At 39.7% G+C, this 15611-nt stretch overlaps 4 protein-coding genes across 5 annotated transcripts; 3 read left to right on the forward strand and 1 right to left on the reverse strand.

Annotated features, from left to right (window-relative positions):
- The first annotated feature begins 283 nt into the window (after window positions 1–283).
- On the forward strand, window positions 284–4196 carry LOC110777383 (uncharacterized). Of its 2 annotated transcripts, XM_021981986.2 has the most exons (6): window positions 284–517; window positions 837–1145; window positions 1405–1441; window positions 1639–1875; window positions 1957–2004; window positions 3358–4196. In XM_021981986.2, exons 2-6 carry the CDS (start codon window positions 847–849, stop codon window positions 3637–3639), a joined length of 903 nt encoding a protein of 300 aa, XP_021837678.1. In that variant the 5' UTR covers window positions 284–517; window positions 837–846; the 3' UTR covers window positions 3640–4196. The 2 variants fall into 2 exon arrangements, with proteins under 2 accessions (XP_021837678.1, XP_056692333.1); XM_056836355.1 differs by having other exon boundaries at window positions 319–1145.
- A 914-nt stretch (window positions 4197–5110) lies between these two features.
- Window positions 5111–7861, forward strand: LOC110777378 (two-component response regulator ARR12). The gene is made up of 6 exons (XM_056836354.1): window positions 5111–5244; window positions 5469–5621; window positions 5840–6202; window positions 6295–6371; window positions 6469–7440; window positions 7622–7861. Exons 1-6 carry the CDS (start codon window positions 5112–5114, stop codon window positions 7679–7681), a joined length of 1758 nt encoding a protein of 585 aa, XP_056692332.1. The 5' UTR covers window position 5111; the 3' UTR covers window positions 7682–7861.
- A 79-nt stretch (window positions 7862–7940) lies between these two features.
- Window positions 7941–9367, reverse strand: LOC110777385 (uncharacterized). Its single transcript, XM_021981987.2, has 3 exons — window positions 8876–9367; window positions 8493–8516; window positions 7941–8391 (listed from the first exon to the last, which is right to left on the reverse strand). Exons 1-3 carry the CDS (start codon window positions 9192–9194, stop codon window positions 8084–8086), a joined length of 651 nt encoding a protein of 216 aa, XP_021837679.2. The 5' UTR covers window positions 9195–9367; the 3' UTR covers window positions 7941–8083.
- A 3588-nt stretch (window positions 9368–12955) lies between these two features.
- LOC130467718 (uncharacterized) lies at window positions 12956–15611 on the forward strand. The gene is made up of 6 exons (XM_056836359.1): window positions 12956–13292; window positions 13389–13642; window positions 13731–13814; window positions 13889–13972; window positions 14050–14724; window positions 14811–15611. Exons 1-6 carry the CDS (start codon window positions 13118–13120, stop codon window positions 15609–15611), a joined length of 2073 nt encoding a protein of 690 aa, XP_056692337.1. The 5' UTR covers window positions 12956–13117.

Here is a 15611-nt window from a genome sequence, read left to right on the forward strand (position 1 = left end):
CTTAAAAGTGTTTTCTTTATTTTGGTTGGACCGTTGATGGTCGGATGTATATATGGGATTATGATGCACCGACACTACACTAACCGTTTTCAAAACATGTCGGACACGCGACACTCGAAGTCTCGGACAATCTAAAACACGTTTCAGGGCTTATTACCCTATAATACCAAAATTTGATATATGACACTCACCGTTTTCAAAACGTGTCGGACTCGCGACAGTCATTCAGGGCTTATTACCCTATAATACCAAATTTTGATTCTCGTATACCAGTTTGTATCCGTGTTCCGCGACCGTGCAACCGAGAAAAGGGCATGTTGGTTTTTTGATGAAAAAGAAAAACAAGTGGGCGTTGACTGTTGGTCAAAGAAAGATAAGTAGAAATGGTACTCCGTAGAATCAAAACTGGCAAGGAATGTTTGGTTGGTTGGTTGGTTGGTTGGTTGGTTGAGGTTGGTACCTTCAAATTGCGGTGAGCTTTCTCCTTCAAATCCAACTCAACAGTCAACAAAACCCGGTACATCGCCCTTTCTCTCTCTTCTTTCCATTTTTGATTTTTTTTTTTTTAATTTTTTTCTGCGGAGGAACAGGAGATAATCCCCCCCTCAGAAAATCCAGGAAGTGAGAAGCTGAATTAAACGATTTTTTTGGTTGAATTGAATGATTTTTGGTTGAATTTGAATGCTTTTTTGGTTGAATTGAATGATTTTTTGGTTGAATTGAATGATTTTTTGGTTGAATTGAATGTTTTTTTTGGTTGAATTGGATAAATTATGGTCGAATTTTATGATTATTTGCCAAATAGAATGACTATTGGTTGAATTGATAAAAAAAAGAAATGCAAAAATGGGGAATATGACATCAAGTGTGGCAGCAAAATTTGCATTCTTCCCACCAGAACCAGCAACATATGATGTGATAAAAGAGGAAGATGGAAGATGGGTTATGTCTGGAATTACAGGTGATAACAATGTCGATGTTCATCTTTTAGATACTAAAAATGGCAATAAGGTTGTTGCCACTTTCTGGAAACATCCTTTTGCAAGGTTCACCCTTTTGTATTCTCATGGTAATGCTGCTGATTTGGGTCAAATGCAAGACCTCTTTATTGAGCTTCGAGCACACCTTCGTATCAACATCATCAGGTTCTCCCTTTCAATGTTTCTTTCTTTCTTCTTTCTGCCTTCTGTTGTATGTCAATTATTTTGGGATTGATGAAGATTTTGTACCATCATCTTTTCATCCAAATAAGATACTCTTGATCAAGATAAATTTTGTGAACCATTTATTTTACTTGCTCAATTTTATAATATAATTGAAACTTGAAAGTTCTACTGTTCTGATATAAAAACTCTTTCTTCCATTAAAACTACCGACAACTCATGTTCATTTCTGGGTTTGCAGCTATGATTACTCAGGATATGGAGCTTCTACCGGCAAGGTAAACTACCATATTATATAATGGTGAATGTATTCCTTGTTTTCTAGTTATGAGGCCAAGCAAAAACCGGAAGAACATAATGCCTGCTGATAAACTAAAACAACAACCATAGTTATCTTTGATTTCTAAGATCTAGATTTGCAGGTGATCATTTGTTTTGTGTTACTCAGTATTTGTATTATATGGTCTTATGGCAGCCAACGGAGTACAACACATACTATGACATTGAAGCTGTATACCATTGCTTAAAGAGAGAATATAACATTAAGCAGGAAGATTTAATTTTGTATGGCCAATCAGTTGGAAGTGGCCCTACATTACACTTGGCATCACGTATGACAAGGTTAAGGGGTGTTGTTCTTCATAGTGCTATACTATCTGGTATTCGCGTCCTGTATCCTGTCAGGGTTACACTATGGTTTGACATTTTCAAAGTACGTATACCACTGCTATTCTTTTGCATCCCTTGTTTCTTTTCCACATTTTTTAAAATAACATCTCTTCAATATTTGCAGAATATTGATAAAATTCGGCATGTCACCTGTCCTATCCTTGTTATACATGTAAGCTTTGCTTCCTTTTCTTTATTTCATCAAGTTAGGCTTCTTCATATAATGTTGTGGATTTGGGTGGATACCCCAGGCTTTTAAGTCTCAGCACACCTCAATAATGAAAAACCTGTGGAGATTTTAAGGCTAAGTGCAAAAATCTTAATTCTATTCTATCATCTGAACCAAGCTAGGCTCTTTTTTTTTTTTGCTGGAAAACTGAAAAGTAGTGGACAACTTAATGCACTCCATTAGGGATTTGGTTAGTTACATGTGGTTTTGCAGCATGGTTGAAAGTTAGAGCTGGTTAAACATTAAAATTAGCAATACCAGGTTAGCTTTGTTGGTAAACCTGATCTAATTGTGTTGATTATATATATATATAGCTGCTATCTCGTGGAATCCACGTAACGGATCTTTTGTTTTCCTAATATGTGAATGATTCTTTCAAGAAGCTGGAAGGGACTGTTACTATGGACTTAATATGACTTCTGTGATTTGTCAGAATAAGAATGTGCTGGGAAGTAATAATGTAAACATTTTAGTGGCCTGGCTGTTGCATGCAATTAGCCACAAATCGTTGTTTCTTTAGAATTAGCATATACTTTTCATTGTCTTATTTGGAAATTTTTAGAGGAAAGCATACTTGGAAATTTCATCGTATTGCTGAATTTCAATCTTTATGACTAGACAAATCTGGATTTTTCATGTTTTTCCTGCAAGTGGATATTTTTTTGGTTGTCCCGTGTTTCTCAGGACCAAATCTGTGCTTTTAATTTGCTTAGGTTCTTTTTCCTTTTTCCACCTGAGGGAGTGAGGCAGAGGGTAACTTTATCCAAGTTTCCTCTATGTTTTCTTTTACTAGAATAATTTGGTGGAATCAAGATATTAAAGGAAAGCAAATAAGATATTATTTGAGAATTTCTCGTTTGAGCTCTTGGTCCTACAACACTTCCCTAGACCTAGTCCCTTGTTCTGCCAACAAAAATTGTACACCCTGAATAATCCAAATTTCCATGTCCTGGATGATCTGAATTACTTGGTGTTTTCCCTAGTACCAAATGCTTAATCTTGATCTTCTTACCTATTCGACTAGAGTTAGAATGTTATTGAATTCCAAACTTTATACCTAAACAGAGCGTGGCATCCTCTCTTATACTGTAAACAAGAGTGTAGCAGATAACTAGAATGTATTCAGAATACCAATTTTCCAATTCCTAGATTCTTGATCAGATTTCTGTAATGTAATCTTATGGATGTTGTTAAGAAATCAGTCTTAAACTTTTTGTCTAGTTAATTACTTATTGACCTAGTGATTTGTTTAAGACACTTGCTCGTGGTTTACGATGCTTTGATTTGGGAATGCAGGGAACAAATGATGAAATAGTAGACTTGTCACATGGAAAGCGATTATGGGAACTATCAAAGGAAAAGTATGAGCCACTATGGGTAAAGGGTGGGGGTCATTGTAATCTGGAGACTTACCCAGAATACATCAAGCATTTGCGCAAGTTCATAAACTCGATGGAGAAATTGGCCATCACTCAGCCACATAAGCAGTTTAATGAGGCCCCAAGTATAACAGAATCCAAGCAATATCGATGCTTAGGATTCGGTAGCTACAGATCAAAAATGAAAAATGAAAAATGAAATGACCTCAGATTTTTAATTATGTGGCCGTGGGCCGTGGGCCGTGGACTGTGGTGTGGTTGGCTTGTTATCAGAAAGCTGATGGGAAAGGTATACGTAGCAGTGTTGCGTGTATGAGCTTGCTTTTACATTTGATTTTGATGGAGGTAGAGATGCTGAGGATGTGGTTCACTAAGCTAGCATTGAGTTTAATTAAGTTCCTGATCGATGATCGATGATCGATGTAGGTGTTGAATGTTTGATCCTGTACGTACGTAGTTGAATGTGTAGCTTTATCAGTAGGATGAGCACAAGTTTGATGATCTTGTTTATGTTGTAGAGCCACCAGGTTGAGTTACAGTACGTTCTAAACAAATCTTATATTGTATGTATAATGTATAATGTATAATGTATAATGTATCATGTATCATGTATCATGTATCATGTATCATGTATCATGTATCATGTATCATGTATCATGTATCATGTATCAATATATTTGTACAATGTATCATCTGAATTGCTTGAGTTCTATTTGCAGTATCAAATATGAGGGGCATCAACTTTGGACTTGTGAATGACCGTATCTCATTTATTTATTTACATGTCAATGCAATTCATATACTCGGTACATAAGTTATTAATAAGAGTATTTAATGAGATATATGTAGTTATGTACGTGATTTGTTTCATAATTTGCATATGAATGCCACAAAACTCGATATAAATAACTAAATCGTTTATGTGATTCCACATTTATTAGTTTATTACGCAAATATTTTAAGGTAAATGATCCATTATTTGGAGTCTAAATCTGAACTCTGAAGATTGAGCAATCTATTTGCATATTCAAAGTGCCTACAAAATTAGGGATCTGAGTTGGACATAGATTTCTAAGCAATTAGCAAAAGCAAAGATGAGAAATATTAGAAACACAATTTACAATTTACAATTTACAATTTATAATTTGGAGGTGGCCGGAGAAAGCTGATCTAAGATAGAGTTTGATATTTACAAGTTTAGTGATGATGAGATGACTAATCATTTTCAAAATTATATTTGTTTCCACAATTAATAAAAAATAAATGCGGAAATTTGAAAGAAAATCAGGGGGAAAAGGAAAGAAATAAGTAAAAAAAGGGAGAATGTGAAAATATCCATAAAAGCAGAATATCCATTAGAAATAGAATTAAAAAAAAAGAGATAATTTACCATAATCATATTTCCAAAACAGAAAATTTGTATGAAGAAAGAAATAAGTTACCATGACCGTAATGTTTTGACAGTTGACCTACAACTACAACTACTGCTGTTGAATAATTGGTGCATTTGTATGCTGTATGTACAAATCACAGATCAGAAATCACATAATCACATACTAACACATATGCATGTAACTATATATATATACCAAACCCCTGTTTCCTGTTTGCATTCATCACCATCTCACTTACCACATTCATTCTAATTTTTTTTATTTTTTTTACTGTTGTATGTGTGTGCGCCCACGCGCGAGTCTCATGGAAGATGACAAATTTCCAACGGGGTTGAGGGTTCTTGTTGTGGATGATGATACTACTTGCCTCAAGTTGATGGATACTCTCCTTAAAAAATGTCAATATCAAGGTCTCTATTTCTTCCTCCTTTTTTATTTATTATATAGAATCCCAAGTTTAACCTTTTCTATAACATAATATACAATGTGTGTACTCCTTATTTCTTTTCTCTCAGATTCAGTTTCAGTTTCAATTTCAATTTCAATTTCAATTTCTATTTATTCTTGCATTTGGGTTAATCAGAATTTAAATACAGATAACTCAAAATATATTCATGTTGTTGGAATTGAATAGTTACGACGACGAACCAAGCAAAGGAAGCACTGAGGATTTTGAAACGAAACAAGAACAAGTTTGATATTGTGATCACCGATGTTGAGATGCCGGACATGGATGGTATCAAGCTCCTTCAACTCGTAGGTCTCGAAATGAATCTACCTGTCATTAGTAAGCTCATCCCCTACCTAAGTTAATTCCTTTCTGCCTTCCAATGAACCTTAATTGCCAGAAATTGTTTTCTCTGCAAAATTATAATAGATTAAATGTTGGTACCAACTAGATCGATGTATTTGGATGTTAATCTTTGAATCTATATTCAAGTATGAATTGTATTGGAGTAGATGTTTAAACAAATGAGGGTGTCTGTTTCTGTTTGGAATTGACAGTGCTATCAGCTTATAGTGATACGAAGCGAGTGATGCAAGGTGTAAGGAATGGTGCTTGTGACTATTTGGTGAAACCTGTCAGGATTCAGGAGCTCCAAAACATATGGCAACATGTTGTCAGGAGGAACAAGCAACAACAACAAAGGCCAACAGCTATTGTAGAGAGTTCTAATATTTCTGGAGATGATGACAACAACAACAATAATAATAATAATAATGATGACGATGAAGATGAAGATGATGAAGGTGAAGAAAGTGGCCATGAGAACGAGGACCAAACAACCCACAGAAAGCCCAGACTTTTTTGGTCTGTCGAATTACATCAGAAGTTTGTGGATGCTGTCAACCAATTAGGCCTTGATAGTCAGTAACACAACACTACTTGTTTACTAATTACTTGACTAATTTAAACACTAGTTTGCTAATGCTTCATTTCTTTCTTTTCCATTTGCCAGAGGCCTTTCCTAAGAAGATCCTTGACCTAATGGACGTTGAAGGACTCACAAGAGAAAAAGTTGCAAGCCATTTGCAGGTGTTTATAATTATGGATCTTTTTTTTAGGAGTATATATATATTATATTGACAAAGTAGTAATGCCTAATTCCGGAAGGCTACTTGTTTTTGTGCAGAAATATAGGCTTTACCTCCGAAAGGTAAATTCAGGGTCGAATCAGCAGGCAGGAAGAAGTGGGGCAGAGGATGCACACATAGGTCCTCTTGGTGGAGGCTATGGAATATATCGCAGCCTTGCAGGGGCAGGTAGATTTCCAGATCAGTCAGGTGGTGGAGGATTGCTTGGTCGCTTCAACACCTCTTCCGGTATTAGTCTTAGAGGCCTCTCTTCTTCCCCAATGCTTCAAACACCCCAACTTTCTAACTCCTTCAATACTCTTTCCAAATTTGGGCCTTTGAATACTAGTTTATTTCAACAGATGCCACCAACCACTTCCATGATGATTAATGGAACCCCAACATTAAACACCAGAGATTTTGGACCCTCTTCAAATCTTACTCCTAATTTACTGGATCCTAGCTCCAAAACCAACTGGGGAACTCCTGTTCAACCTCCTACAACTCAACCCCTTTCAACCCCTCGAAATTTGCTTCCAATCAATGTCTCTAATGATGGCATTGTTCCAGTAAGTAATACTCAAATCCAGAGTATTCAAAATGACCCCATTGATGTTTTTTGTGGATTCTCATCCATGGGTGCTTCGAAAGGAAATGTACAAAGCCAAGACTGTCCAAGTGGTTTCAACAGCTTCAATAATCTGGCACAACCACAAATTTGGAATAATCAAAGGCCGGATTATGTTCTGAATTCATGTAATTTTTCCAACACTTCAAGCTCCGTGATCACGTCTGCTACTCCTCCAACACTAGGAGATAATGTGAGAGAAAGCAACAATAACATGATGGGGTTTTCACCCTTCAGCCAGTTGGGAGGTACTTGTTCACAAATCCAAGTTCAGAAATCCAATAGCGACTCAACTCTCAAGTTTGATGACAATTACCTGCTGGATGACCCAAAGCTTCTCAGTGGTTCAAACCAGAGTAATTCTGAATCCTTGGAGGATATAGTGGGGAGATTTCTCAAACAGGTATGACCGTAAGTCGTAACTAACTACAATACTACATCCAACTTATGTATAGAATTATAACTTTTTCTTGTTTCTCATGAACAAGTTCTTGATTATAACACATTACATCAGACTAAATTTATAATTTTCTTCATGTACTCTACTCTTCCAGCAAGCTGCTGATGTGATTGTGTTGGTGCAGGGAAATGGTGAAACTGCAACAGGAAGAGAAGACTTTGGGCTGGACCCTTACCTAATGTAGTAATGTAGTAGTAGCAGTTATGTAGGAATTTATAATTTATTTCACCCTAGAGGACACATTTTCATTGTAATTTCTGGATGCTATTTATAATTTATGTATTTGTTATTATCACAGCGCACAATGAGCCGTATTGCTCCTTGTGCTGTGACAGCAAAGTGATAACCAAATTTGTTAGCTGTGCTACATGTTTTCCAACACAATTTGGTCCAGAAATATATCATCCCTTTTCTGCAGCAGGATTGGTGGGTTGAGGACAAGATACTCAAAATCTCAATCTGAAGCTTTATATATGATAAGTAGAGTCAAATTTACAGTATGAGCAACAAATTACTAGAAAAACTACAGTAAGAGAGTTGTTTGTGAAGAAGGAAAGGACACATACAAATAGAAAGTGAGTTGATTTCAGTTGAATTCAGGTTGCCAGCCCAATTTGTGAGCTCTTCGTTCCCAAAGTGAAGTCAACTTGATCTCCTTCCTAAGGAAAGCCTCAGAACGCTCTCTGGCTCCCTCGCAGGTTTCGGTTGCAGCAATGCATTTATCACCTTCTCTTTGATACTGAGAAGCTACTCTTCTTGCTTCTGTCAATGTTGCATTCATATGCACCGCGTGCTCTGCAGCAACTGCCTCTTGCAGCTTCAACTCTTCTGTCAACAGATCCGCAAATTGTTTTGCCATTTCTTTCTTCAGATCTGGGTCACTGCTCCCACAATCTGCGTGCAAATGGTTTAAAAATGTTTCATCCTCCTTGATCTATTCTTTTAAATATACAAGCTTGTAAACAGAGTTATTGGGGTTATGAATGAATCCATACCTGGTACTGAAAGATTGGCCAATCCTGCAAAAACATGAAATATCAGAACACAAATCCAGTAATCCCTAATCCTAATTAGGTGCATACTATGCTATTTACAGTAATCCAGTGTTAAAGCGAGATTCTTAATTAGAGAATATGCAATTGCAGGCTAATCGGGCATACAAGTAAGTAATCAAACATCAAAATTAGAGGCTAATCGGGCATACAAGTAAGTAATCAAACATCAACATTAGAGGCTAATCGGGCATACAAGTAAGTAATGAAACATCAAAATTAGAGGCTAATCGGGCATACAAGTAAGTAATCAAACATCAAAATTAGAGGCTAATCGGGCATACAAGTAAGTAATCAAACATCTGAATCGCAAATAAAGAACAAACCAGGGGCAATCTGAAGGAGAGAAGGAGGAGGTGGGCAATCGCAGGAGCAAGTTGGACAAGAAGAAGGAGAAGATAGATGGTGTTGTGTTTGTTGTTGGTGCAGATTGATATTAATATGATTATGGAGATTGAATTTCCAATAGAGAGCAGGACCAGAAACACAAAGTGCTGAGATAACAGCAAACGTCACTAAACAACATCTCAACCAACCACCGCCTGCTCGCCTCGACATTATCATATTTGATGCTGCTCCGCCACCAGAACCACAGCCAGAACCAGAACCAGAACCAGAACCAGAACCAGAACCAACCCCCGTCATCTTTTTGCTCGAGTATTTCTATTTCAGAATCTCAGATCCAAAGCAATTAACTACAGAGTGAGAGTACTCTCCTCCTATTAAAGCTTTCAACTTTCTTACCCTATGCTTTCACACACTGCTTTTCCTCACTCTCACTTTCTTTGTTTACTGAAACTAATACCGAAACTGGTAAACTGCTATTGGACTGTGCACTGTGCACAATAAACCGGATTACACTTGTCAAAAATCGCTCCGACCTGAAACCGATCCAAAAATATTGAGTTCTGAAAAAGATTTTGTGATCCCTAACTCGATTTTATTTGAACAACTTGAACAGAAATAGGTCAAAACTCGAACGAATCCATTTCTTACCCGACCGATTAAAAATCATTGTATTTATAGTAATAAATGATACTATAAGAAATTTTAAGCACAATAAACACATTGTTACTCTAGTTGGTGTAATATGATTTTGATTTGAATTATACTTCATTTTATGGTTGAAGTCGACTAAATATAAACTTGTGTGTGAGAATTTATTTATTTGTACGCATATTTTGTATATTTATTGCACAAATTAATGAAAATATAACATGTGTTTTAAAATCTCTCAACCCCTGAACCCGAAAGTTCTTGGTCTTGAACAAACATTTGTAAAAACCCGAACCCAAAAGACCTACCCGAATTAACCCGAACCCTAAAGTAATTGTTATAACCCGACCCGACCGACCCATTTGATAGATTTACCTTGTACATCTAATTACGGAGTACTTTATCATTTTACCTGTACTTATGACACTTCAACGCTCGGATCCCACATCCACTTGCATCATGCTCATCCTGCAGTTGCATAAAAACACAAATATTAAATAATAAAATACAAAACAAACTAAAAAAACCCATCAAAATTCAGTTGAACCAAAAAGAGTCTACTCCTTTTTTTTTTTTTTTTTTTTAGGACTCACATGTTGATTAACACAAGTATTAAGAAAACATAGTTGAATTTGATAGAATAAAGAAATAAAAAAAAAAAAAAAGTGGGACGTAAAAGTTACCAAAAATAGAAATATTTACGATTTAAGTGACTCATAGGAAAGTAAAAATTAATAAATATTGGTGAGTGAGCGTAAAAGTTACAAAAAATAAAATTGTGACTCCTGTGGTAATTATGACTCCTAAAAAAAATAGGAAATGAGTAATATAAAGTAGTTTGGTTTTGATTTAGATTTTTTAGTTTTAGTTACCTGTTTTTAAGTTTAAGTTTGTTTTTATATTTGAATTTCAATCAAGTTTAGAGTAGTTTTGTTTTTGGTTTTAGAAGGGTATATTGCTTTTGTGGGCAATACGATAATATATTAATATTGAAGAAGTTGTTACATGATACTATGATAGCAATCGATTGGAGGAATCCGCGAAGCTTCATGTTTCTACTCTCGTAATTCAACTCCTTCCTTAACGAAGAAGCTAGTAATCGCATGCATTTTCTGCGAAAAAGTATACTTGTTCGTGTTTCATTATATTTGGCAATTGGCATCAATAACAATAATACATGCATATAAGTAACGTAACTCGTCCTCGGAGGTACGAAAACACCTTTGATGTTTTTATTAGCTTACGGAGTAGTTTGTTTGGGACAATTAATTAGCACACCTTGAAATCATCATTTCGAGGATATTTTAGGAAAATATTTGGTTGACCCTAAGGATTAACAACCCCTAAGATACATATAACATAAAAATAATATATAAGCATAATGAATTGGAGAGAGTGTGTTATATGTAAAGTTTCAATATATTTGTAACCAATCAAAATTCAATATTAAAAGGTTACCAACCTTTAGGGTCCCTCTATCATTGTCCGATATTTTATAGGGTATTTGTGCCTTTTAGCTTAGCTCCTTTTGGACCATTATATTTTAATGACAAAATTAAACCTTAATGATCGTCTATGTCAAGCTAAAGTGAAAGTCAATTAAACATTCAAACAATTAGTAAATAGCTTTGTGGTACATACTCTTGAAAATACTCTATAATAAACTAAGAATTGCTACTGAATTGGTCTATACATAATTTCTTTACTAAGTACGTACTTGTATTATAATAGGTTGATATATTAGAAGTATAAATAATGAACTTACTAGACTGAAATCTATAGCATGTAAATAAGAGTATTAGACTCTGTTCCGGTGTTGTAAAGATGGAAACAATGGGCTTCGAATGAAGGCCCTTTTGTATGTGTTGAAGATCTTGCTTGTTTGAATGAGTGGAGTCCGAATTCACCTGCACAAGAGCAAAGTCACTGGCCTCGGGGGTGTTTCCGAGGAAAGCCCCTCCGATGCCTAAGTAAGAATGATGCTCGGATTCTAGAGAGAAGTTCTCTAGAAGAGTAGTCTTAAGGCGATAAATTGGACGTACCTTGAGGTGTGAGCCTTGGCGGCCTATTTATAGTGTTTGCATAATAAATGCCCATAGGTCATTTATTGTGATTGGGCCTTGGGCCTTAATGGATGGCTGAATAGCCATTGGTAGGTTTGATGTTGTTGTTTAGAGCCATTGGGCTTTGGACTTAGTGGCCCAATTGAGAATCAATTGGGAGCCCAAACAACATGCCCCCCAGACCCGGTCCATTTAGAATTAAATGGGTGGGTTTCCAGCTGTCAGAAGTCCGAAAGTTCCCTCTCTTTTTTGAAAAGGGATGATTTGCATTGATGACAAGTGTTGGGAGTTGTATTGTGCCGTGTAGATCGTGGGTTGAGGAAGTTGATGCGCCCCTTTTCTTTTCTATAAATACGGGGTGCATTGCTCTTTTCGAACTTTTTACTCCTTCTTTCAAACCCTTTCTCTCTCTAAATTCCGGCGATCGCAGTGCGATTTGTTTCTTCAGATCTACGAAATTCGGCCAACTTTGGACTTCGGGAACTTGTGCTGTTCGTTTTATCGGCGAATTCCGCTTCGGAAGAAGGTAATTTGTTTCTGAATTCTCCTTTTTTTCTTCGTTTTTCCTTCTACCCCTCAATCTCAACCCTAGACCGAGAATTCGCGGCCATGGCAAAGAATAGGGGCAAGAGCAAGTTCGTCGTTGGCTCCTCTAGTGAGAGGGAGAACGTGCCTTCGGGAAGGTTGCCGAAAGTTTCGAGGGTTCGGCCTTCGGAGAGGCCAGTGGAGAGGCGTTCGACTGGTTGGGATGCTTCGAAAGATGATGTTGTTGGCGGGTCTAGCGTGTCTGAACGCGCAACTTCTGGTAAAAAGGCTGGCTCTTCGGGTGTGCGCCGCTCCTACCCTGAGTTTCCAGTTCATTGGACTGAAGCTGATCCGCAGGGTAAGTATGCCCCGATTCTGCATGAGACCACTAAGATCGATGGTCCCTTGGAAAAATCGGTCAGTGGTGACTGGTTGGTGGAGGCGAAGCTGGGGCATTACCATCGGAGGGCCGAAGAGTTATACGGAATCCAGCACGCCTTGGGGTACTGGTGCGAGCTTCCCGACCAGGAGCGTCCTCGGGTGACTCATCCGCCGAGGGGGTTCATCTCTGTGTATACTCATCATTTGGAGAACGGCCTCCGCTTTCCTTTGGATCCCTTCATATCCGAGCTCCTGGTGTCGTATAACATCAGTTTGGCCCAGCTTACCCCCAAATCTATGAGGCACATCATCGGATTTAGATGGGTGTGCGATTTTATTAACTTTCCATGCTCTGTTGCCGTGTTTCGGGATCTGCACGATCTGTCTTTCAACCACGCTTCCAAGGGGGATGGGTATGGTTGGTGGACCATTATTAACAAAAGATCCCGAAGAAAGGGGGAGCCGAACTATATTACGGCCTACCCTTACCTCAGCTCTGATCATAACTGGAAGACGGAGTGGTTGTTCGTTCGTGTGCCGACAGATCCGAAGCATCCACATTTTTACCGCCCTCCGAAGTGGTTTGTGACTCCTGATCCTGATATGCGAAGCGTGGCTGCTCCGGATCGGAACCATCACCACTACGTGGATCTCCTCCAGTGGTTTTTGGCTCGGGAGGACAACTACAAATTGCCGTCCAACTGGCTCCCGAACCTCAACTATATTTTGCGGGAGGACATTCTTGCTGTTGCCGGTCTCAGCAGGATTTTTGACAGGGGTAGGTGTCTTTCGGCTGGGACCGTGCTTTAGTAAGTTTGCCCTCTTCCTTTTTGGTCTCGTTTTACTGATTTCGTTTTGTGCTTTGTTTCTGCAGAGTACGGCTTCAGCTGCGTTGATCCTGTGGTCTTGGGTATTTCTTTGGATCTGAAGACCATTCACGACTCGGCCCCTGATTATAAGTTCGGGAAGGAGAATCCTCGTAATCCTCGCTTGAAGGATTACGTGCTGTCTCCGTCGGGTGTCGCTCGGATATCTGAAGTTCGAGCTGATCCGTGGGATTCTGCCTCTTCTCCCGAAGCTGTTCCAGTGAAAGTCGTGCTCCCTGATTTGAGGACAACCTCGGATCCGGTGAGTGTTTCTAGTCTCAATATCTTTTGTTTGTCTTTCTTTTTGGTTGGCCGTCGGCTAACGTCTTGGTCCTGGACCATCTTTTTAGGGTCCTGGGACTGACGCTGTGCCGCGTGCCGTTCCTTCGGTTTCATCTCCGGCTCGGATAGATATCTCTTTATCTAGGAACCGGGTACTTCGCGATTTTTCTTTATTCCTTCCTTTGTCTTGTTTTACCTTTATTGACCCTTGGTTTCTTCTGTTTAGGATCAGCGCAAAAGGAAGAGCAGCACTCTTTTGAGGCCTTCTGCGCATCCGAAGAAGGCGAAAGCTGATCAGTCTTCGGAGAAGGTATTTGTTCTGACTTAGAGCTTTTGTGGTCTGTTCTCTCTTTTTCTGAAACTGACCTTTGAGCGTTTGCCCTGTAGGAAGTGGTTTCGGAAGTCATGCCTCCTCCCAAAAACCTCCTTCACTTCATGCCCTTGCCCGGGCAGAAGTTGAAGAGTGTGGTGGTTGTGGAACCGCCTCCCGTGGACCAACCGCTGGCTGAGGAAGATACCATCCCTTCTCCGCTGAAGCCGTCTGCTGCTTTAGGGATCGAGATCCAGGATATAACCAAGGTGATGGAGGCAATTGAAGCCGACCTTGTTCCTGGCTCGGATGTCCCTATTGTGGCCGAGCAGAAGGAAGAAGCTGCTGACGTTTCTCTCGAAAGGGAGAAAAGTCCGGATAAGGAGATGGTGGATCTCACCGAAGCTCACGTAGAGGTTCCCGAAGCTGAGAAGGAGGAACCCGAGCAGGGTCTGACGAGGAAGAGGCGTCATTCGACCTTGGGCTCCACTTCGACCTCGGCCCTGGATAGACTGATCCACGCTGACCCTTGCTCGGATGTTCCGCTGAAACGGATCCCCGAGGAGGTAAGGGAAGCGATGGCTCGCTATGCCAGAGCTCCGGTTTTGGGGGAGAACCCCATGGCTCACGTGGGATCTTTGGTGGGTCCCGAAGCTGCACGGGAGAATCTTCTTCGGGCCAACCCGCAGTGGAGGGTTCCTGGAGCTGAGGAGAGGAACCCAGCTATGATGGCCCAATATTATCTGAATGAGGTAAGTGTTGGAAATTTTGTTTTGAGTTCCGTTTTTGGTTTGTTGTCTTCTTTCCTCATCTTTTTTTGTCTTTTCTTCTTTCCCAGGCTGTTTTCTGGTCCTCGTTCGCTTCCGAGTGTAGCTCGGTTGAGGAAAGGCAGCTGAGGAGGTATCAGGAGGCTTATGCTCGTGATATCCCTGTCTTGGACCAGAAGGCTGGGCAGCTCATGGCCGAGATGGTGGACCTCAAGCAACTGTACCTTCAGTACAGTCGTGAGGCTAGGGAAGCGGCGGAACAGATCGGGGCCGAAGTTGGGAGGCTCACTTTCCAAGTTGAAGAGGATGCTGAAAAGATAGCTTCCTTCGACAGGGAGAGGAGAGAAATGGCTGCCAAGTTTGCGAGCGAACTTGAAGAAAAAGACAGTCTTCTCAAGGAGATGACGTCTAAATTTGAGGCGGCCATTAAGCAGAGCCAGGAAGCGGAGGCGAGGCTTCAGCAGTTTATCAAGCACCGGGAGATTGTTCAGAATCAAGCTGACAAGGTGCCCGTTCTCCAGCTGAAGATCCGAGAGAAAGATGCTGCCATTCGGAAGTTGGAGCAAGAGAGAGTTGACCTCTACACTGCTGATCAGTGTAGAGAGCAATACTGGAATGGCATCCTGGGTGCTCGGCGGATGTTCGCGAAGCACATGCCTCATTTCCCTTGGAATGAGAAGGTTCCGCTCTGGATGAGGGCCCAGGATCACTTGGTGGAGTGCCAGGCCGATCGAGACGAAGCTGAAGCTGAACGCCAAGCTGCTCTTGCAGAGGCTCGGGCCCAGAAGGCGGCTTCCGAAGGTGATACTACTGCTGGGGGTTCTTCGAAGGATGCTCCTCTGGGGGATGCTCCTGAGACTCCCAAGAGCTAG

The sequence above is a fragment of the Spinacia oleracea genome, chromosome 2 (assembly GCF_020520425.1).
Source record: "Spinacia oleracea cultivar Varoflay chromosome 2, BTI_SOV_V1, whole genome shotgun sequence".
NCBI lineage: Eukaryota > Viridiplantae > Streptophyta > Magnoliopsida > Caryophyllales > Amaranthaceae > Spinacia > Spinacia oleracea.